At 49.5% G+C, this 21,952-nt stretch overlaps 1 protein-coding gene and 1 non-coding gene across 2 annotated transcripts in view; both read left to right on the forward strand.

Annotated features, from left to right (window-relative positions):
* Positions 1–21,952, forward strand: part of NBEAL2 (neurobeachin like 2) — a 128,856-nt gene that overhangs the window by 48,113 nt on the left and 58,791 nt on the right. The window contains 7 exon segments of the mRNA XM_038755708.1: positions 4,748–5,057; positions 6,341–6,423; positions 7,826–7,918; positions 9,561–9,732; positions 11,842–11,975; positions 16,001–16,160; positions 19,082–19,184. Coding sequence (XP_038611636.1) covers positions 4,748–5,057; positions 6,341–6,423; positions 7,826–7,918; positions 9,561–9,732; positions 11,842–11,975; positions 16,001–16,160; positions 19,082–19,184 — 1,055 coding nt within the window.
* Positions 19,333–19,406, forward strand: TRNAI-AAU. Its single transcript has one exon. It is a non-coding gene; the product is annotated as a tRNA-Ile (tRNA).

Consider the following 21,952-nt stretch of genomic DNA (forward strand, 5'->3'; position numbering starts at 1 on the left):
TATTTATTCTATCGATATATGTGTTTGTACGGATTTATTACTCTATTTTATTTGTGCGTATTTATTCTGTTGATTTTATTTGGTTAATATGTGTTGCTTTGTCGTCCGTCTCCCCCTTCTAGACTGTGAGCCCGCTGTTGGGTATTCTATCGATATATGTGTTTGTACGGATTTATTACTCTATTTTATTTGTGCGTATTTATTCTGTTGATTTTATTTGGTTAATATGTGTTGCTTTGTCGTCCGTCTCCCCCTTCTAGGCTGTGAGCCCGCTGTTGGGTATTCTATCGATATATGTGTTTGTACGGATTTATTACTCTATTTTATTTGTGCGTATTTATTCTGTTGATTTTATTTGGCTAATATGTGTTGCTTTGTCGTCCGTCTCCCCCTTCTAGACTGTGAGCCCGCTGTTGGGTATTCTATCGATATATGTGTTTGTACGGATTTATTACTCTATTTTATTTGTGCGTATTTATTCTGTTGATTTTATTTGGTTAATATGTGTTGCTTTGTCGTCCGTCTCCCCCTTCTAGACTGTGAGCCCGCTGTTGGGTATTCTATCGATATATGTGTTTGTATGGATTTATTACTCTATTTTATTTGTGCGTATTTATTCTGTTGATTTTATTTGGCTAATATGTGTTGCTTTGTCGTCCGTCTCCCCCTTCTAGACTGTGAGCCCGCTGTTGGGTATTCTATCGATATATGTGTTTGTACGGATTTATTACTCTATTTTATTTGTGCGTATTTATTCTGTTGATTTTATTTGGCTAATATGTGTTGCTTTGTCGTCCGTCTCCCCCTTCTAGACTGTGAGCCCGCTGTTGGGTATTCTATCGATATATGTGTTTGTACGGATTTATTACTCTATTTTATTTGTGCGTATTTATTCTGTTGATTTTATTTGGCTAATATGTGTTGCTTTGTCGTCCGTCTCCCCCTTCTAGACTGTGAGCCCGCTGTTGGGTAGGGCCCATCTCCGTATGTTGCCAACTTAACTTCCCAAGCGCTTAGCACAGTGCTCTGCACACAGTAAGCGCTCAATAAATACGATTGAGTGAATGAATGAATGAAGTGACTTGCCCAAAGTCACCCAGCTGACGTGTACATATTTACTATTCTATTCATTTTATTTTGTTAATGTGTGTTGTTTTGTCGTCCGTCTCCCCCTTCTAGACTGTGAGCCCGCTGTTGGGTAGGGCCCGTCTCCGTATGTTGCCAACTTAACTTCCCAAGCGCTTAGCACAGTGCTCTGCACACGGTAAGCGCTCAATAAATACGATTGAATGAATGAATGAATGAATGAAGCGACTTGCCCAAAGTCACCCAGCTGACCTGTACATACTTACTATTCTATTCATTTTATTTTGTTAATGTGTGTTGTTGGGTAGGGACTGTCTCTATGTGATGCCAATTTGTACTTCCCAAGCGCTTAGTACAGTGCTCTGCACATAGTAAGCGCTCAATAAATACGATTGATTGATTGATTGATTGATTGTTGTTTTGTTGTCTGTCTCCCCCTTCTAGACTGTGAGCCCGCTGTTGGGTAGGGCCCGTCTCCGTATGTTGCCAACTTAACTTCCCAAGCGCTTAGCACAGTGCTCCGCACATGGTAAGCGCTCAATAAATACGATTGAATGAATGAATGAATGAATGAAGTGACTTGCCCAAAGTCACCCAGCTGACCTGTACATATTTACTATTCTATTCATTTTATTTTGTTAATGTGTGTTGTTTTGTCGTCTGTCTCCCTCTTCTAGACTGTGAGCCCGCTGTTGGGTAGGGACCGGCTCTAGATGTTGCCGACTTGGACTTCCCAAGCGCTTGGTACAGTGCTCTGCACACAGTAAGCGCTCAATCAATACGATTGAGTGAATGAATGAATGAAGTGACTTGCCCAAAGTCACCCAGCTGACCTGTACATATTTACTATTCTATTCATTTTATTTTGTTAATGTGTGTTGTTTTGTCGTCCGTCTCCCCCTTCTAGACTGTGAGCCCGCTGTCGGGTAAGGCCCGTCTCCATATGTTGCCAACTTAACTTCCCAAGCGCTTAGCACAGTGCTCTGCACACAGTGAGCGCTCAATCAATACGATTGAGTGAATGAATGAATGAAGTGACTTGCCCAAAGTCACCCAGCTGACATGTACATATTTACTATTCTATTCATTTTATTTTGTTAATGTGTGTTGTTTTGTTGTCTGTCTCCCCCTTCTAGCCTGTGAGCCCGCTGTTGGGTAAGGCCCGTCTCCATATGTTGCCAACTTAACTTCCCGAGCGCTTAGTCCAGTGCTCTGCACACAGGAAGCGCCCAATAAATACGATTAAGTGAGTGAATGAATGAAGTGACTTACCCAAAGTCACCCAGCTGACATGTGCATATTTACTATTCTGTTCATTTTATTTTGTTAATGTGTGTTGTTTTGTTGTCTGTCTCCCCCTTCTAGACTGTGAGCCCGCTGTTGGGTAGGGACCGGCTCTACTTATTTTATTTGTACATATTTATTCTATTTATTTTATTTTGTTAATATGTTTTGTTTTGTTCTCTGTCTCCCCCTTCTAGACTGTGAGCCCGCTGTTGGGTAAGGCCCGTCTCCATATGTTGCCAATTTAACTTCCCAAGCGCTTAGCACAGTGCTCTGCACACAGTAAGCACTCAATAAATCTGATTGAATGAATGAATGAAGTGACTTGCCCAAAGTCACCCAGCTGCCGTACACATTTACTATTCCATTCATTTTATTTTGTTAACATGTGTTGTTTAGTCGTCCGTCTCCCCCTTCTACACTGTGAGCCCGCTGTTGGGTAGGGACCGTCTCCGTGTGTCGCCAGCTTAACTTCCCAAGCGTTTAGCACAGTGCTCTGCCCGCGGTAAGCACCCAATAAATCCGATTGAATGAATGAATGAATGAAGTGACTTGCCCAAAGTCACCCAGCTGCCATACACATTTACTATTCCATTCATTTTATTTTGTTAATATGTGTTGTTTCGTCGCCCGTCTCCCCCTTCTACACTGTGAGCCCGCTGTTGGGTAGGGCCCATCTCCGTATGTTGCCAGCTTAACTTCCCAAGCGCTTAGCACAGTGCTCTGCACACAGTAAGCACTCAATAAATCTGATTGAATGAATGAATGAAGTGACTTGCCCAAAGTCACCCAGCTGCCGTACACATTTACTATTCCATTCATTTTATTTTGTTAACATGTGTTGTTTAGTCGTCCGTCTCCCCCTTCTACACTGTGAGCCCGCTGTTGGGTAGGGACCGTCTCCGTGTGTCGCCAGCTTAACTTCCCAAGCGTTTAGCACAGTGCTCTGCCCGCGGTAAGCACCCAATAAATCCGATTGAATGAATGAATGAATGAAGTGACTTGCCCAAAGTCACCCAGCTGCCATACACATTTACTATTCCATTCATTTTATTTTGTTAATATGTGTTGTTTCGTCGCCCGTCTCCCCCTTCTACACTGTGAGCCCGCTGTTGGGTAGGGCCCATCTCCGTATGTTGCCAGCTTAACTTCCCAAGCGCTTAGCACAGTGCTGTGCACACGGTAAGCGCCCAATAAATCCGATTGAATGAATGAATGAATGAAGTGACTTGCCCATAGTCACCCAGCTGCCGTACATATTTACTATTCTATTCATTTTATTTTGTTAATATGTGTTGTTTTGATGTCCGTCTCCCCCTTCTACACTGTGAGCCCGCTGTTGGGTAGGGCCTGTCTCTGTATGTCGCCAGCTTAACGTCCCAAGTGCTTAGCACAGTGCTGTGCACACAGTAAGCGCTCAATAAATCCGATCGAATGAATGAATGAATGAAGTGACTTGCCCAAAGTCACCCAGCTGCCGTACACATTTACTATTCCATTCATTTTATTTTGTTAACATGTGTTGTTTAGTCGTCCGTCTCCCCCTTCTACACTGTGAGCCCGCTGTTGGGTAGGGCCTGTCTCTGTATGTCGCCAGCTTAACGTCCCAAGTGCTTAGCACAGTGCTGTGCACACAGTAAGCGCCCAATAAATCCGATCGAATGAATGAATGAATGAAGTGACTTGCCCAAAGTCACCCAGCTGACGTACATATTTACTATTCTATTCATTTTATTTTGTTAATATGTGTTGTTCCGTCGTCCGTCTCCCCCTTCTAGACTGTGAGCCCGCTGTTGGGTAGGGACCGTCTCCGTATGTCGCCAGCTTAACTTCCCAAGCGCTTAGCACAGTGCTGTGCACACGGTAAGCGCCCAATAAATCCGATCGAGTGAATGAATGAATGAAGTGACTTGCCCATAGTCACCCAGCTGACGTACACATTTACTATTCCGTTCATTTTATTTTGCTAATATGTGTTGTTTCGATGTCCGTCTCCCCCTTCTAGACTGTGAGCCCGCTGTTGGGTAGGGACCGTCTCCGTATGTCGCCAGCTTAACTTCCCAAGCGCTTAGCACAGTGCTGTGCACACAGTAAGCGCCCAATAAATCCGATCGAATGAATGAATGAATGAAGTGACTTGCCCATAGTCACCCAGCTGACGTACATATTTACTAGTCCGTTCATTTTATTTTGTTAATATGTGTTGTTTCGATGTCCGTCTCCCCCTTCAAGACCGTGAGCCCGCTGTTGGGTAGGGACCGTCTCTAGATGATGCCGACTTGGACTTCCCAAGCGCTCAGCACAGTGCTCTGCACACGGTAAGCGCTCAATAAATCCGATGGAAAGAATGACCGCGTGCCCGTCGGTTCTTTTCCAGGCCTTCTCCTCCTGCTGCATCGGCTCGGCCGGCCACCGCACCGCGATGACCACCGCCGCCTGGCCCGCGCCGGCCCGCCGCCCGGACCCGGCCCACCCGCTGCTGGCCCGCTCCCAGTCCTTCCCGGCCGGCCCGGGGCCCCCGGCGGCGGGCGCGGGCTACCTACTGGCCGCCGGGGTGGCCACGACGGTGGCCGGCAGCCAGGACGTGGAGTGGGGCAGCCCCACGTCCCTGGAGGGGCAGCTGGGGTCGGTGGGCGTCTTCCACGAGGCCCTGCAGCCGGCTCACGTCAAGGCCCTCCACGCCGCAGGTGGGCCAGCGCTTCGTTCATTCATTAATAATAATAATAACAATAATAATAACGACGGCATTTGTTAAGCGCTTACTATGTGCCGGCGCTTCGTTCATTCCTCGTTTATTCATTCATAATAATAATGATAATAATGACGGCATTTGTTAAGCGCAGTAAGCCATGCTGCTTCTCAGTGGAAAGAGCCCAGGCTTTGGAGTCAGAGGTCATGGATTCAAATCCCGGCTCCGCCACTTGTCCGCTGTGTGACTTTGGGCGAGTCACTTCACTTCTCTGGGTCTCAGTTCCCTCATCTGTCAAACGGGGATGAAGACCGGGAGCCCCCCGGGGGACAACCTCATCACCTTGTATCCTCCCCAGTGCTTAGAACAGTGCTTGGCACATAGTAAGCACTTAATAAACGCCATCATTATTATTATTATTTATTATTCTCTGGGCCTCAGTGACCTCATTTATAAAATGGGGATGAAGACCGTGAGCCCCCCGCGGGGCAACCTGATCACCTTGTAACCTCCCCAGCACTTAGAACAGTGCTTGGCACATAGTAAGCGCTTAATAAACGCCATCATTATTGTTATTATTATTCTCTGGGCCTCGGTGACCTCATTTATAAAATGGGGATGAAGACCGTGAGCCCCCCGCGGGGCAACCTGATCACCTTGTAACCTCCCCAGTGCTTAGAACAGTGCTTGGCACATAGCAAGTGCTTAATAAACGCCATCATTATTATTATTATTTATTATTCTCTGGGCCTCGGTGACCTCATTGTAAAATGGGGATGAAGACCGTGAGCCCCCCACGGGGCAACCTGATCACCTTGTAACCTCCCCAGCGCTTAGAACAGTGCTTGGCACATAGTAAGCGCTTAATAAACGCCATCATTATTATTATTATTATTCTCTGGGCCTCAGTGACCTCATTTGTAAAATGGGGATGAAGACAGTGAGCCCCCCGCGGGGCAACCTGATCACCTTGTAACCTCCCCAGCGCTTAGAACAGTGCCTGGCACATAGTAAGCACTTAATAAACGCCATTATTATTATTGTTATGATTATTATTATTCTCCGGGCCTCGGTGACCTCATTTACAAAATGGGGGTGAAGACCGTGAGCCCCCCACGGGGCAACCTGATCACCTTGTAACCTCCCCAGCACTTAGAACAGTGCTTGGCACATAGTAAGCGCCTAATAAATGCCATCGTTATTATTATGATTAAGTTGGGCAGGGCCAAGGTGGGCACAGCGACCCCGCACCGCTTCAGCGTCTCTCTCTCTGTCCCTCAGGGCCCAACGAGATGTCTCCCTTCAAGCCCGAGAGCGAACTACACGAGCTGAGCAACAAGCTGCTACTGTACTACACGCCTCAGGTGCGGTGCAGGGTCCGTCCGGGGCGGCGGGAGGCTGCCCGCTGGAGGGAGAGACCCGGCCGGGGGGTGGGCCTGCCCATCCCCGGTGGCATCCCAGCGTGGCTCAGTGGAAAGAGCCCGGGCTTTGGAGTCCGAGGTCCTGGGTTCAAATCCCGGCCCCGCCACTTGTCAGCTGGGTGACTTGGGGCCAGTCACTTCACTTCTCTGGGCCTCAGTTCCCTCCTCTGTCAAATGGGGATGAAGACTGAGAGCCCCCCGTGGGACAACCTCATCACCTTGTCACCTCCCCAGCGCTTAGAACGGTGCTTGGCACATAGTAAGCGCTTAATAAATGCCATCGTTATTATTCTCTGGGCCTCAGTTCCCTCATTTGGAAAATGGGGATGAAGACTGTGAGCCCCCCGTGGGACAACCTGATCACCTTGTAACCTCCCCAGCGCTTAGAACAGTGCTTGGCACATAGTAAGCGCTTAATAAATGCCATCATTATTATTCTCTGGGCCTCAGTTCCCTCATTTGGAAAATGGGGATGAAGACTGTGAGCCCCCCCAAGGGACAACCTGATCACCTTGTAACCTCCCCAGCGCTTAGAACAGTGCTTGGCACATAGTAAGCGCTTAATAAATGCCATCATTATTATTCTCTGGGCCTCAGTTCCCTCATTTGGAAAATGGGGATGAAGACCATGAGCCCCCCGCGGGACAACCTGATCACCTTGTAACCTCCCCAGCGCTTAGAACGGTGCTTGGCACATAGTAAGCGCTTAACAAGTACCATCATTATTATTATTCATTCATTCAATCATATTTATTGAGCGCTTACTGTGTGCATAGCACTGTACTAAGCGCTTGGGAAGTACAAGTTGGCAACATATAGAGACGGTCCCTACCCAACAGCGGGCTCACGGTCTAGAAGGGGGAGACAGAGAACAAAACAGAACGAAACAAAACATACTAACAAAATAAAATCAATAGAATAAATATGTCCAAATAAAATTAAAAAATAGAGTAATAAATCCATACAAACATATATACATATATACAAGTGCTGTGGGCAGGGGAAGGAGGTAAGGCCGGGGGAGGGGGAGGAATATTAACCAAATAAAGTAAATAGAATAAATATGTACAAATAAAGTAAATAAATAAATAGAGTAATAAATCCGTGCAAACGTGTATACATATATACAAGTGCTGTGGGGAGGGGGATTTTAACCAAATAAATAGAATAAATATGTACAAATAAAGTAAATAAATAGAGGAATAAATCTGTACAAACATATATACATATATACATGTGCTGTGGGAAGGGGAAGGAGGTAAGGCGGGGGGGATGGGGGGATTATTATTATTATTATTATTATTATTATTATTATTATTATTATTATTATTATTACCCCCCTCAGGCTTGCCAGAAGAACATCTGCCTGGACTTGTCGCCGGGGCATAGTCTGGACGGGAGGCTGACCGGCCATAAAGTAGTCAACTGGGATGTCAAGGTATGTGGGCGGGGGACGGTGACAATTGTTTAATAATAATAACGATCATAATTACGGCATTTGTTCATTCATTCGTCTTTATTGAGCGCTTACGGTGTGCAGAGCACTGGACTAAGCGCTTGGGAAGTCCAGGTTGGCAACATCTAGAAACGGTCCCTACCCGACAACCAGCTCTCAGTCTGTTCCTTCATTCAGTCCTATTTATTGAGCGCTTACAGTGTGCAGAGCACTGTACTAAACGCTTGGGAAGGACAAGTCGGCAACATCTAGAGACGGTCCCTACCCGACAACGGGCTCACAGTCTATTTCTTCATTCAATCGTATTTATTGTAAGCGCTCAATAAACACGATTGATGATGATGATGATTTATTGAGCACTTAAGGTGTGCAGAGCACTGGACTAAGCGCTTGGGAAGGACAAGTCGGCAACATCTAGAGACGGTCCCTACCTGACAACAGGCTCACAGTCTATTCCTTCATTCAATCGTATTTATTGAGCGCTCACTGTGTGCAGAGCACTGGACTAAGCGCTGGGGAAGGACAAGTCGGCAACATCTAGAGATGGTCCCTACCCGACAACAGGCTCACAGTCTATTCCTTCATTCAGTCGTATTTATTGAGCGCTTCCTATGTGCAGAGCACTGTACTAAGCGCTTGGGAAGGACAAGTTGGCAACATATAGAGACCGTCCCTACCCAACAGCGGGCTCACAGTCTATTCCTTCATCCAGTCATATTTATTGAGTGCTTCCTGTGTGCAGAGCACTGGACTAAGCACTCGGGAAGGACAAGTCAGCAACATAGAGAGACGGTCCCTACCCGACAGCGGGCTCACAGTCTATTCCTTCATTCAGTCGTATTTATTGAGCGCTCACTGTGTGCAGAGCACTGGACTAAGCGCTTGGGAAGTCCAAGTTGGCGACATCTAGAGACGGTCCCTACCGGACAACAGGCTCACAGTCTATTCCTTCATCCAGTCATATTTATTGAGCGCTTACGGTGTGCAGAGCACTGGACTAAGCGCTTGGGAAGGACAAGTCGGCAACATCTAGAGATGGTCCCTACCTGACAATGGGCTCACAGTCTATTCCTTCATTCAGTCGTATTTATTGAGCTCTTACGGTGTGCAGAGCACTGGACTAAGCGCTTGGGAAGGACAAGTCGGCAACATCTAGAGACGGTCCTTACCCGACAACGGGCTCACAGTCTATTCCTTCATCCAGTCATATTTATTGAGCGCTTACGGTGTGCAGAGCAGTGTACTAAGCGCTTGGGGAGTCCACGTTGGCGACATCAGTCAATCAATCAATCGAATTTATTGAGCGCTTACTAGGTGCAGAGCACTGTACTAAGCGCTTGGGGAGTCCAAGTTGGCGACGTCTATCAATCAATCAATCAATCGTATTTATTGAGCGCTTACTGTGTGCCGAGCACTGTACCAAGCGCTTGGGAAGGGCAAGTTGGCAACATCTAGAGACGGTCCCTACCCGACAGCGGGCTCACGGTCTAGTAGAGTGCCGTGCCCCCCAGTCGGGCACTCAGTGGCTCCCGGGGGCGGCGGAGGAGGACTGTGGGCGGGGGGTCGGAGGGAGGGCGGCGGGCAGCGCTGACCCCCCGTCCTCCCCGTCGGTCCCCCCCCGCAGGACGTGGTGAACTGTGTGGGCGGCATGGGGGCCCTGCTGCCCCTCCTGGACCAGGTGGCCGCCCAGGCGCGGGAGACGGAGGCGCTGGGCGAGCCCCAGCACCTGCTGGACCCCGAGCCGCCCGCCGCCCGGGATGCCCAGGGCCTCCTCAGCCCCCTGGCAGAGGCCTCCGGTAAGATCGCACCCCCGACCCTCAGCATCATTTAGTTATTTATTATCATTTATTTGTTATCATTTATTATCATTTATTTATTGAGCGCTTACTGGGTGCAGAGCACTGGACTAAGCGCTGGACTAAAGCTGATGACCCTCAGCATCAGCGGGAGAAGCAGCGCGGCTCAGTGGAAAGAGCCCGGGCTTTGGAGTCTGAGGCCGTGGGTTCAAATCCCGGCTCCGCCACTTGTCAGCTGTCGCTTCACTTCTCTGGGCCTCAGTTCCCTCATCTGGAAAATGGGGATGAAGACTGGGAGCCCCCCGGGCCCCGCAGGGGTGGGGGGCACCCTCATCAGCAGCAGCAGCAGCAGCGGGAGAAGCAGCGCGGCTCAGTGGAAAGAGCCCGGGCTTGGGAGTCCGAGGCCGTGGGTTCAGATCCCGGCTCCGCCACTTGTCAGCTGGGTGACTTGGGGCCAGTCGCTTCACTTCTCCAGGCCTCAGTTCCCTCATCTGGAAGATGGGGATGAAGACTGGGAGCCCCCCGGGCTCCGCAGGGGTGGGGGGCACCCTCATCATCAGCAGCAGCATCAGTGGGAGAAGCAGCGCGGCTCAGTGGAAAGAGTCCGGGCTTTGGGGTCCAAGGCCGTGGGTTCAAATCCCGGCTCCGCCACTTGTCAGCTGGGTGACTTGGGGCCAGTCGCTTCACTTCTCTGGGCCTCAGTTTCCTCATCGGGAAAATGGGGGTGAAGACTGGGAGCCCCCCGGGCCCCGGAGGGGTGGGGTCACCCTCATCATCAGCATCATCATCAGCGGGAGAAGCAGTGCGGCTCAGTGGAAAGAGCCCGGCCTTGGGAGTCAGAGCTCACGGGCTCCAATCCCGCCAACTCTCAGCTGGGTGACTTTGGGCCAGTCACTTCACTTCTCTGGGCCTCAGTTCCCTCATCTGGAAAATGGGGATGAAGACTGGGAGCCCCCCGGGGGACAACCTAATCTCCTTGTCACCTCCCCAACGCTTAGAACGGTGCTTTGCACATAGTAAGCGCTTAATAAATGCCATCATTATTATTATTATTCTCTGGGCCTCGGTTCCCTCATCTGTAAAATGGGAGTGAAGACCATGAGCCTCCCGTGGGACAACCTGATCACCTTTAACCTCCCCAACGCTGAGAACAGTGCTTTGCACATAGTAAGCACTTAATAAATGCCATTATTGTTATTATTATTCTCTGGGCCTCGGTTCCCTCATCTGTAAAATGGGAGTGAAGACTGTGAGCCCCCTGATCACCTTGTAGCCTCCCAGTGCTTAGAACATAGTAAGTGCTTAATAAGTGCCATCAAAATCATCATCATCATCATAATGGCATTTGTTAAGCGCTTACCATATGCAAAGCACCGTTCTGTGCGCTGGGGAGGTTACAGGGTGATGAGGTTGTCCCATGGGGGGCTCCCAGTCTTCATCCCCATTTGACAGGTGAGGGAACTGAGGCCCAGAGAATAATAATAATAATAATAATAATAATAATGGCATTTATTAAGTGCTTACTATGGGCAAAGCACCGTTCTAAGCGCTGGGGAGTTTACAAGGTGGTGAGGTTGTCCCACAGTGGGTTCACAGTCTGCATCCCCATTTGACAGATGAGGGAACCGAGGCCCAGAGAATAATAATAATGGCATTTATTAAGCGCTTACTATGTGCAAAGCACTGTTCTAAGTGCTAAGGAGGTTACATGGTGATGAGGTTGTCCCACGGGGGGCTCACAGTCTTCATCCCCATTTTACAGCTTCAGGTAACCAAGGCCCAGAGAAGTGAAGTGACTTGCCCAAAGTCACCCAGCTGACAACTGGCGGAGCCGGGATTTGAACCCACGGCCTCAGCGAGGCAGCGCGGTCTAGCGGAAAGCGCCCGGGCTGGGACTCAGAGGACCCGGGTTCGAATCCCGGCTCTGCCTCTCGCCCGCTGTGTGACCTCGGGCAAGCCAGTCGGCGTCAGTGGGCCTCGGTTGGCCCCTCGGTAAAATGGGCACGGGACCGCGGCGGGCCTGGATCGCCTGGTCCACCCCACGGCGTTTGGCACATAGTAGGCGCCCGGCGGGTGCCTCCGGGCTGACCCCGCGGCCGTTGTTCCCAGAGGGCCGCCTGGAGCGGAATGGAGTGGCCGCCTTCCTCCTGATGGTGAAGAACTTCCTCCGCGGGCACCCGGTGAACCAGGAGAGCTTAGTACAGTGCCACGGGCCGGCCATCATCGGGGCGCTGCTGCAGGAGGTGAGCCCGCGGGGCGGGAGGGTGCGCGCCGGCCGGGCAGGACCCCCACCCTGGCGCTCCACGGCGCTCCCTCACCCCCGGGGAAATCAAGTCACGGGGGAAGATGCCACCCTGGGGAAGAGGGAGATGGTAATAATGACGGTGGTGTTTGTTCATTCATTCATTCATTCAATCGTATTTATTGAGCGCTTCCTGTGTGCAGAGCACTGGACTAAGCGCTTGGGAAGGACAAGTCGGCAACATCTAGAGACGGTCCTTACCCAACAGTGGGCTCACAGTCTAGAACATTTATTCATTCATTCATTCATCCATTCAGTCGTATTTATTGAGCGCTCACTGTGTGCAGAGCACTGGACTAAGCGCTTGGGAAGTCCAAGTTGGCAACATAGAGAGACGGTCCCTACCCAACAGCGGGCTCACAGGCTAGAAGGGGGAGACGGACAACAAAACAAAACGTGGACATTTATTCAGTCATTCAGGTGTATTTATTGAGCGCTTACTGTGTGCAGAGCACTGTACTAAGCGCCTGGGAAGGACAAATTGGCAACATCTAGAGCCGGTCCCTACCCAACAGCGGGCTCACAGCCTAGAAGGGGGAGACGGACAACAAAACAAAATGTGGACATTTATTCCTTCATTCATTCATTCATCCATTCAGTGGTATTTATTGAGCGCTTACTGTGTGCAGAGCACTGGACTAAGCACTTGGGAAGGACAAATTGGCAACATCTAGAGACGGTCCCTACCCAACAGTGGGCTCAGAGGCTAGAAGGGGGAGACGGACAACAAAACAAAACATTCATTCATTCAATTGTATTTATTGAGCGCTTACTGTGTGCAGAGCACTGGACTAAGCGCTTGGGAAGGACAAGTCGGCAACATCTAGAGACGGGCCCTACCCAACAGTGGGCTCACAGTCTAGAACATTTATTCATTCATTCATTCATCCATTCAATCGTATTTATTGAGCGCTTACTGTGTGCAGAGCACTGTACTAAGCACCTGGGAAGTACAAGTCAGCGTATCTAGAGACGGTCCCTACCCAACAGCGGGCTCACAGTCTAGAAGGGGGAGACGGACAACAAAACAAAACATGTGGACATTTATTCAGTCATTCAGTTGTATTTATTGAGCGCTTACTGTGTGCAGAGCACTGGTCTAAGCGCTTGGGAAGTACAAGTCAGCAACATCTAGAGACGGTCCCTACCCAACAGCGGGCTCACAGTCTGGAAGGGGGAGACGGACAACAAAACAAAACATGTGGACATTTATTCCTTCATTCATTCATTCATCCATTCAATGGTATTTATTGAGCGCTTACTGTGTGCAGAGCACTGGACTAAGCGCTTGGGAAGTCCAAGTCGGCAACATGTAGAGACGGTCCCTACCCAGCAGCGGGCTCACAGTCTAGAAGGGGGAGACGGACAACAAAACAAAACATGTGGACATTTATTCATTCACTCATTCATTCAATCGCATTTATTGAGCGCTTACCGTGTGCAGAGCACTGTACTAAGCGCTTGGGAAGTCCAAGTCGGCAACATCTAGAGCCGGTCCCTACCCAGCAGCGGGCTCACAGTCTAGAAGGGGGAGACGGACAACAAAACCAAACATGTGGGCATTTATTCATTCATTCAATCGTCTTCATTCATTCATTCAATCGTATTTATTGTTAAGCACTTACTGTGTGCCAAGCACTGTTCTAAGCACTGCCGGGGATACAGGGTGATCAAGGTTGTCCCCCGTGGGGCTCCCAGTCTTCATCCCCATTTTGCAGATGAGGTCACTGAGGCCCAGAGAAGTTGTGACTTCGCCCAAGGTCACCCAGCTGACGAGTGGCGGAGCCGGGATTCGAACCCATGACCTCCGACTCCCAAGCCCGGGCTCTTTCCACTGAGCCACGCTGCTTCTGTAACAGCCAGCACCCCACCCAACAAGCCAGGCCCCAAGCCCCCCATCACTGCCCCCCGCCGCCTCAAGCCCACCCCCACTCTACCAGTGATCCATTCTTTCAGTCGTATCTATTGAGCGGCAGCGTGGCTCAGTGGAAAGAGCCCGGGCTTTGGAGTCAGAGGTCCTGGGTTCAAATTCCGGCTCTGCCCATTGTCAGCCGGGTGACTTTGGGGAAGTCACTTCACTTCTCTGGGCCTCAGTTCCCTCATCTGTAAAATGGGGGTGAAGACTGTGAGCCCCCTGTGGGCCAACCTGATCACCTTGTATCCCCCCCACAGTGCTTAGAACAGTGCTTTGCACATAGTAAGTGCTTAATAAATGCCATCATCATTATTATTATTCAGTAGAGAAGCAGCGTGGCTCAGTGAAGAAGAGCCCGGGCTTTGGAATCCGAGGTCATGGGTTCGAACCCCGGCTCCGCCAGTTGTCAGCTGGGTGACTTTGGGCAAGCTGGGCCTCAGTTACCTCATCTGGAAAATGGGGATTGAGACTGTGAGCCCCACGTGGAACAACCTGATCACCTTGTAACCTCCCCAGCGCTTAGAACAGTGCTTTGCACATAGTAAGCGCTTAATGACTGCCATCATTAATTAAGAAGAGGGGAGCATGGGGGTCCATGGCAGATGAAGGGAGGGTGCGCTTAGAACAGTGCTTTGCACATAGTAAGCGCTTAATAAATACTATTCAGTAAGAAGAAGGGAGCGTGGGGGTCCGTGGGAGATGAAGGGATGGTGTGCTTAGAACAGTGCTTTGCACGTAGTAAGTGCTTAATAAATGCCATTATTATTATTATTATTATTATTATCATTATTATTATTATTATTATTATTATTATTATTGAGTAAGAAGAGGGGAGCGTGGGGGTCCGTGGCAGATGAAGGGAGGGTGCGCTTAGAACAGTGCTTTGCACATAGTAAGAGCTTAATAAATGCCATCATCATTATTATTATCATTATTATTATTATTATTATTCAGTAAGAAGAGGGGAGCATAGGGGTCGGTGGCAGATGAAGGGAGGGTGAGCTTAGAACAGTGCTTTGCACATAGTAAGCGCTTAATAAATGTCATCATTATTATTATTATTATCATTATTATTATTATTATTATTCAGTAAGAAGAGGGGAGTGTGGGGGTCCATGGCAGATGAAGAGAGGGTGCGCTTAGAACAGTGCTTTGCACATAGTAAGCGCTTAATAAGTATTATTCAGTAAGAAGAGGGGAACGTGGGGGTCCGTGGCAGATGAAGGGAGGGTGCGCTTAGAACAGTGCTTTGTACATAGTAAGCGCTTAATAAATATTATTCAGTAAGAAGAGGGGAGTGTGGGGGTCCGTGGCAGATGAAGGGAGGGTGCGCTTAGAACAGTGCTTTGTACATAGTAAGCGCTTAATAAATATTATTCAGTAAGAAGAGGGGAGCGTGGGGGTCCGTGGCAGATGAAGGGAGGGTGTGGTTAGAACAGTGCTTTGCACATAGTAAGCGCTTAATAAATATTATTCAGTAAGAAGAGGGGAGCGTGGGGGTCCGTGGGAGATGAAGGGATGGTGTGCTTAGAACAGTGCTTTGCCCATAGTAAGCGCTTAATAAATATTATTCAGGAAGAAGAGGGGAGTGTGGGGGTCCGTGGCAGATGAAGGGAGGATGTGCTTAGAACAGTGCTTTGCACATAGTAAGCGCTTAATAAATATTATTCAGGAAGAAGAGGGGAGCGTGGGGGTCCATGGCAGATGAAGGGAGGGTGCGCTTAGAACAATGCTTTGCACATAGTAAGCGCTTAATAAATATTATTCAGTAAGAAGAGGGGAGCGTGGGGGCCTGTGGGCGATGAAGGGAGGGCGACAAGACCAACCGGTCACCTCCTCCTGCCCGCCCGTCCCGCCGTCCTCCCCGGAGCGCTCAGTCCAGCGCTGCCCGGGGGGTGTGGGGGGCAACCACTGGGGACTGTGAGCCCACTGGCGGGGAGGGCCCGTCTCTAGATGTTGCCAACTTGGGCTTCCCAAGCGCTCAGTACAGTGCTCTGCACACAGGAAGCGCTCAATAAATACGATTGATTGATTGATTGATTGATCGGCAGGTGCCCAGCCACGCCATGGACATGAACGTGCTGGTGGCCGCCCAGATGCTCATGGAGCAGGTGGCAGCAGACGGGCCCGGCCCGCTGCGGCATCTACTCTACCAACACCTGCTCTTCAACTTCGCCCTCTGGAGCCGCAGCGACTTCGCCGTCCGCCTGGGTGAAGCCCCCCCCGCCGCCCTGCCTCGGTCTCCCCACCTCGAAACCTCTCGTCCCCCCCACCCCCGTCCTCCTCATAATAATCAGCCTATCTTTTAAGCGTCTACTATTCCGTTCAATCGTATTTATGGAGCGCCTACTGTGTGCAGAGCACTGGACTAAGCGCTTGCTTACTGCATGCCAAGCACTAAGCGCTTGAGCCTACGGGGGGCTCACAGTCTTCATCCCCATTTTCCAGCTAGTAATGTTGGTATTTAGGAAGTGCTTACTATGTGCCAAGCACTGTTCTAAGCGCTGGGGAGGTTACAAGGGGATCAGGTGGGCCCTCGGGGGGCTCACAGTCTTCATCCCCATTTGACAGATAATAATGTTGGTATTTAGGAAGCGCTTACTATGTGCCAAGCACTGTTCTAAGCGCTGGGGCGGTTACAAGGCGATCAGGTGGGCCCACGGGGGGCTCGCCAGTCTTCATCCCTATTTTTCAGATAATGTTGGTATTTAGGAAGCGCTTACTATGTGCCAAGCACTGTTCTAAGCGCTGGGGAGGTTACAAGGTGATCAGGTGGGCCCACGGGGGGCTCGCAGTCTTCATCCCCATTTTTCAGATAATAATGTTGGTATTTCGGAAGCGCTTACTATGTGCCAAGCACTGTTCTAAGCACTGGGGAGGTTACAAGGTAATCAGGTTGTCCGCCGTGGGGCTCACAGTCTTCATCCCCATTTGACAGATGAGGGAACTGAGGCCCAGAGAATAATAATAATAATAATAATAATGGCATTTGTTAAGTGCTTACTATGTGCCAAGCACTGTTCTAAGCACTGGGGGAGATACAAGGTGATCAGGTTGTCCCATGGGGCCTCGCAGTATTCATCCCCATTTGACAGATGAGGGAACTGAGGCCCAGAGAATAATGATAATAACAATGTTGTTAAGCGCTTACTATGTGCCAAGCACTGTTCCAAGCGCTGGGAAGGTTACAAGGCGATCAGGTTGTCCCACAGGGGGGCTCACAGTCTTCATCCCCATTTGACAGATGAGGTCACTGAGGCACAGAGAATAATGATAATAATAATGATGATGGCATTTGTTAAGCGCTTGCTATTGTGCCAAGCACTGTTCTAAGCGCTGGGGGAGATACAAGGTGATGAGATTGTCCCCCGGGGGGCTCACAGTCTTCATCCCCATTTGACAGATGAGGGAACTGAGGTACAGAGAATAATAATGATGGTATTGAGAAGCAGCGTGGCTCAGTGGCAAGAGCCCGGACTTGGGAGTCAGAGGTCGTGGGTTCTAATTCCGACTTCACCACTCGTCAGCTGTGTGACTTTGGGCAAGTCATGTAGCTTCCCTGGGCCTTAGTTTCCTCATCTGTCAAATGGGGCTGAAGACCGTGAGCCCCCCGGGGGACAACCTGATCACCTTGTATCCTCCCCAGCGCTTAGAACAGTGCTTGGCACATAGTAAGCAGCGTGGCTCAGTGGCAAGAGCCTGGGATTGGGAATCAAAGGTCATGGGTTCTAATCCCAGCTCCACCACTTGTCAGCTGTGTGACCTTGGGCAAGTCACTTCACTTCTCTGTGCCTCAGTTCCCTCATCTGTAAAATGGGGATGAAGACTGGGAGCCCCACGGGGGACAACCTGATCGCCTTGTAACCTCCCCAGCGCTTAGAACGGTGCTTCGCACATAGTAAGCGCTTAACAAATATCATCATTATTATTAGAAAAGCAGCATGGCTCAGCAGAAAGAGCCCAGGCTTGGGAGTCAGAGGTTGTGGGTTCTAATCCCGCCTCCGCCACTTGTCAGCTGGGTGACTGGGCAAGTCGTTTCACTTCTCTGGGCCTCAGTTGCCTCATCTGCAAAATGGGGATGAAGACTGTGAGCCCCACGGGGGACAACCCGATCACCTTGTGTCCCCCACAGCGCTTAGAACAGTGCTCGGCACATAGTAAGCGCTTAACAAATATCATCATTATTATTAGAGAAGCAGCGTGGCTCAGCGGAAAAAGCCCGGGCTTGAGAGCCAGAGGTCGTGGGTTCTAATCCCGCCTCCACCATTTATCCGCTGTGTGACTTTGGGCAAGTCACTTCACTTCTCTGGGCCTCAGTTCCCTCATCTGTCAAATGGGGATGAAGACTGGGAGCCCCCCGTGGGACAACCTGATCACTTTGTAACCCCCCCAGCGCTTAGAACAGTGCTCGGCACATAGTAAACGCTTAACAAATGCCATCATTATTATTAAAGAAGCAGCGTGGCTCAGCGGAAAGAGCCCGGGCTTGGGAGCCAGAGGTCGTGGGTTCTAATCCCGCCTCCGCCACTTATCTGCCGTGTGACTTTGGGCGAGTCGTTTCACTTCTCTGGGCCTCAGCTCCCGCATCTGCAAAATGGGGATGAAGACTGGGAGCCCCACGGGGGACAACCCGATGACCCTGTGTCCGCCCCAGCGCTTAGAACAGTGCTCGGCACGTAGTAAGCGCTTAACAAATTCATTCATTCATTCAATCGCATTTATTGAGCGCTTCCTGCGTGCAGAGCACTGGACTAAGCGCTTGGGAAGGACAAGTTGGCCTCCTCGTTATTACTATTAGTCGTAGTAAGCGCTTAACGAGCACCGCAGTGATTATTCTTATCGGCCGTGCCCCCAAAATCAATCAATCAATCAATCAATCGTATTTATTGAGTGCTTACGGTGTGCAGAGCACTGTACTAAGCGCTTGGGAAGTCCAAGTTGGCAGCATATAGAGACAGTCCCTACCCAACTGTGGGCTCCCCAAAACACACCCACACACGACACCCAGCAGGGAGGGACTCCTGGGACCCCCGTCTTTGCCACCCCATCTTCGTTCACACCCCCAATTGGGGGCTCCGGGGGTCCTGGACTGTATCAGACGCCTCCGCCTCCCCCCCAACCCCGTTCCTCAGGCCACATCCAGTATCTGTCCAGCACGTTGAAAGATCACAGACAGCGAGTGCGAAGGAAATACGGGGTGCAATACATCCTGGACGCCATGCGCACTCATTACAGGTGAGGGGGTGGCAGCGGGAGGGATTTGGGGGGGACTGGGGGATTTGGGAAGCAAGGGGGGGACGAGCGCAAGCCGGGAGAGGCGGCGGGGGGGTCAGGGGAGCGCTTAGTACAGTGCTCTGCACACAGGAAGCGCTCAATAGGTGGAGGCCGGTTAGCTCGGTTGGTTAGAGCGTGGCGCTAATAACGCCAAGGTCGCGGGTTCGATCCCCGTACGGGCCGTTGGAGTTTCGATCCATTTTCTTCTAGACTGTGAGCCCACCTTCTAATACTAATACTAATAATAATCAATCGATCAATCGTATTTATTGAGCGCTTACCGTGTGCAGAGCACTGGACTAAGCGCTTGGGAAGTCCAAGTTGGCAACATCGAGAGACGGTCCCTACCCAACAGCGGGCTCACAGTCTTAAAAGGGGGAGACGGAGAACAAAACCAAACATACTAACAAAATAAAATCAATAGAATAGATATGTACAAGTAAAATCAATCAATCAATTGTATTTATTGAGCGCTTACTATGTGCAGAGCCCTGTACTAAGCGCTTGGGAAGTCCAAGTTGGCAACATCTAGAGACGGTCCCTACCCAACAGCGGGCTCACAGTCTAACTGGGGGAGACGGAGAACAAAACCAAACATACTAACAAAATAAAATCAGTAGAATAGATATGTACAAGTAATATCAATCAATCAATCAATCAGTCGCATTTATTGAGCGCTTCCTGTGTGCAGATCACTATACTAAGCGCTTGGGAAGTCCAAGTTGGAAACATCTAGAGACAGTCCCTACCCAACAGCGGGCTCACAGTCTAAAAGGGGGAGACAGAGAACAAAACCAAACATACTAATAAAATAAAATCAATAGAATAGATATGTACAAGTAAAATCAATCAATCAATCAATCGTATTTATTGAGCGCTTACTGTGTGCAGAGCACTGTACTAAGCGCTTGGGAAGTCCAAGTTGGCAACATCTAGAGACGGTCCCTACCCGACAGTGGGCTCACAGTCTAGAAGGGGGAGACGGAGAACAAAACCAAGCATACTAACAAAATGAAATCAATAGAATAGATAGGTACAAGTAAAATAAATAAATAAATAAATAAATAAATAAATAAATAAATAAATCGTATTTATTGAGCGCTTACCGTGTGCAGAGCACTGGACTAAGCGCTTGGGAAGGACAAGTTGGCAACATCTAGAGACGGCCCCTACCCAACGGCGGGCTCACAGTCTAAAAGGGGGAGACGGAGAACAAAACCAAGCATACTAACAAAATAAAATGAATAGAATAGATAGGTACAAGTCAAATAAATAGAGTAATAAATCTGTGCATCCATATATACAGGTGCTGTGGGGAAGGGGAGTAGGTAAGATCGGGGAGAGCCAAGTCCAGTGCGAAGCGCTCAGTAAATGGGTAGGAACTGTCTCTATATGTTGCCAATTTGTACTTCCCAAGCGCTTAGTACAGTGCTCTGCACAGAGTAAGCGCTCAATAAATACGATTGATGATGATGATGATAAATACGACGGACGGAATGGCCGAACAGCGGTCGGCACGTAGTAAGCGCCCACGGTGATTATTAAGCAGTGCCATCATCCTCCTCATCATCATCAGTCGTATTTATTGAGCGCTTACTATGTGCAGAGCACTGTACTAAGCGCTTGGGAAGTCCAAATTGGCAACATCTAGAGACAGTCCCTACCCAACAGTGGGCTCATAGTCTAAAAGGGGGGAGACGGAGAACGAAACCAAGCATACTAACAAAATAAAATAAATAGAATAGATAGGTACAAGTCAAATAAATAGAGTGATAAATCTGTGCATCCGTATATACAGGTGCTGTGGGGAAGGGGAGGAGGTAAGATGGGGGGGAGCCTAGTCCAGTGCGAAGCACTCAGTAAATGGGTAGGGACCGTCTCTATATGTTGCCAATCAGTACTTCCCAAGCGCTTAGCACAGTGCTCTGCACATAGTAAGCGCTCAATAAATACGATTGATGATGATGATGATGATAAATACGACGGACGGAATGGCCGAACAGCTTTCGGCACGTAGCAAGCGCCCAAGGGATCCCGCCACAGTGATTATTAAGCAGTGCCATCATCCTCGTATTTATTACTCTATTTATTTATTTATTTTACTTGTACATTTCTATCCGATTTCTTTTATTTTTTCGGTACGTTTGGCTTTGTTCTCTGCCTCCCCCTTTTAGACTGCGAGCCCACTGTCGGGTAGGGACCGTCTCTATGTGTTGCCAATTTGTCCTTCCCAAGCGCTTAGCCCAGCGCTCTGCCCATAGTAAGCGCTCAATAAATACGATTGATGATGATGATGATAAATACGACGGACGGAATGGCCGAACAGCGGTCGGCACGTAGTAAGCGCCCACGGTGATTATTAAGCAGTGCCATCATCCTCATCATCATCATCAATCGTATTTATTGAGTGCTTACTATGTGCAGAGCACTGTACTAAGCGCTTGGGAAGTCCAAGTTGGCAACATATAGAGACGGTCCCTACCCACCGGCGGGCTCACAGTCTAAAAGGGGGAGACGGAGAACAAAACCAAACGTACTAACAAAATAAAATGAGTAGAATAGATAGGTACAAGTCAAATAAATAGAGTAATAAATCTGTGCATCCATATATACAGGTGCTGTGGGGAAGGGGAGGAGGTAAGATGGGGGGGAGCCAAGTCCAGTGCGAAGCGCTCAGTAAATGGGTAGGGACTGTCTCTAGATGTTGCCAATTTGTACTTCCCAAGCGC

Source organism: Tachyglossus aculeatus, chromosome 13 (assembly GCF_015852505.1).
Source record: "Tachyglossus aculeatus isolate mTacAcu1 chromosome 13, mTacAcu1.pri, whole genome shotgun sequence".
NCBI classification, from domain to species: domain Eukaryota; kingdom Metazoa; phylum Chordata; class Mammalia; order Monotremata; family Tachyglossidae; genus Tachyglossus; species Tachyglossus aculeatus.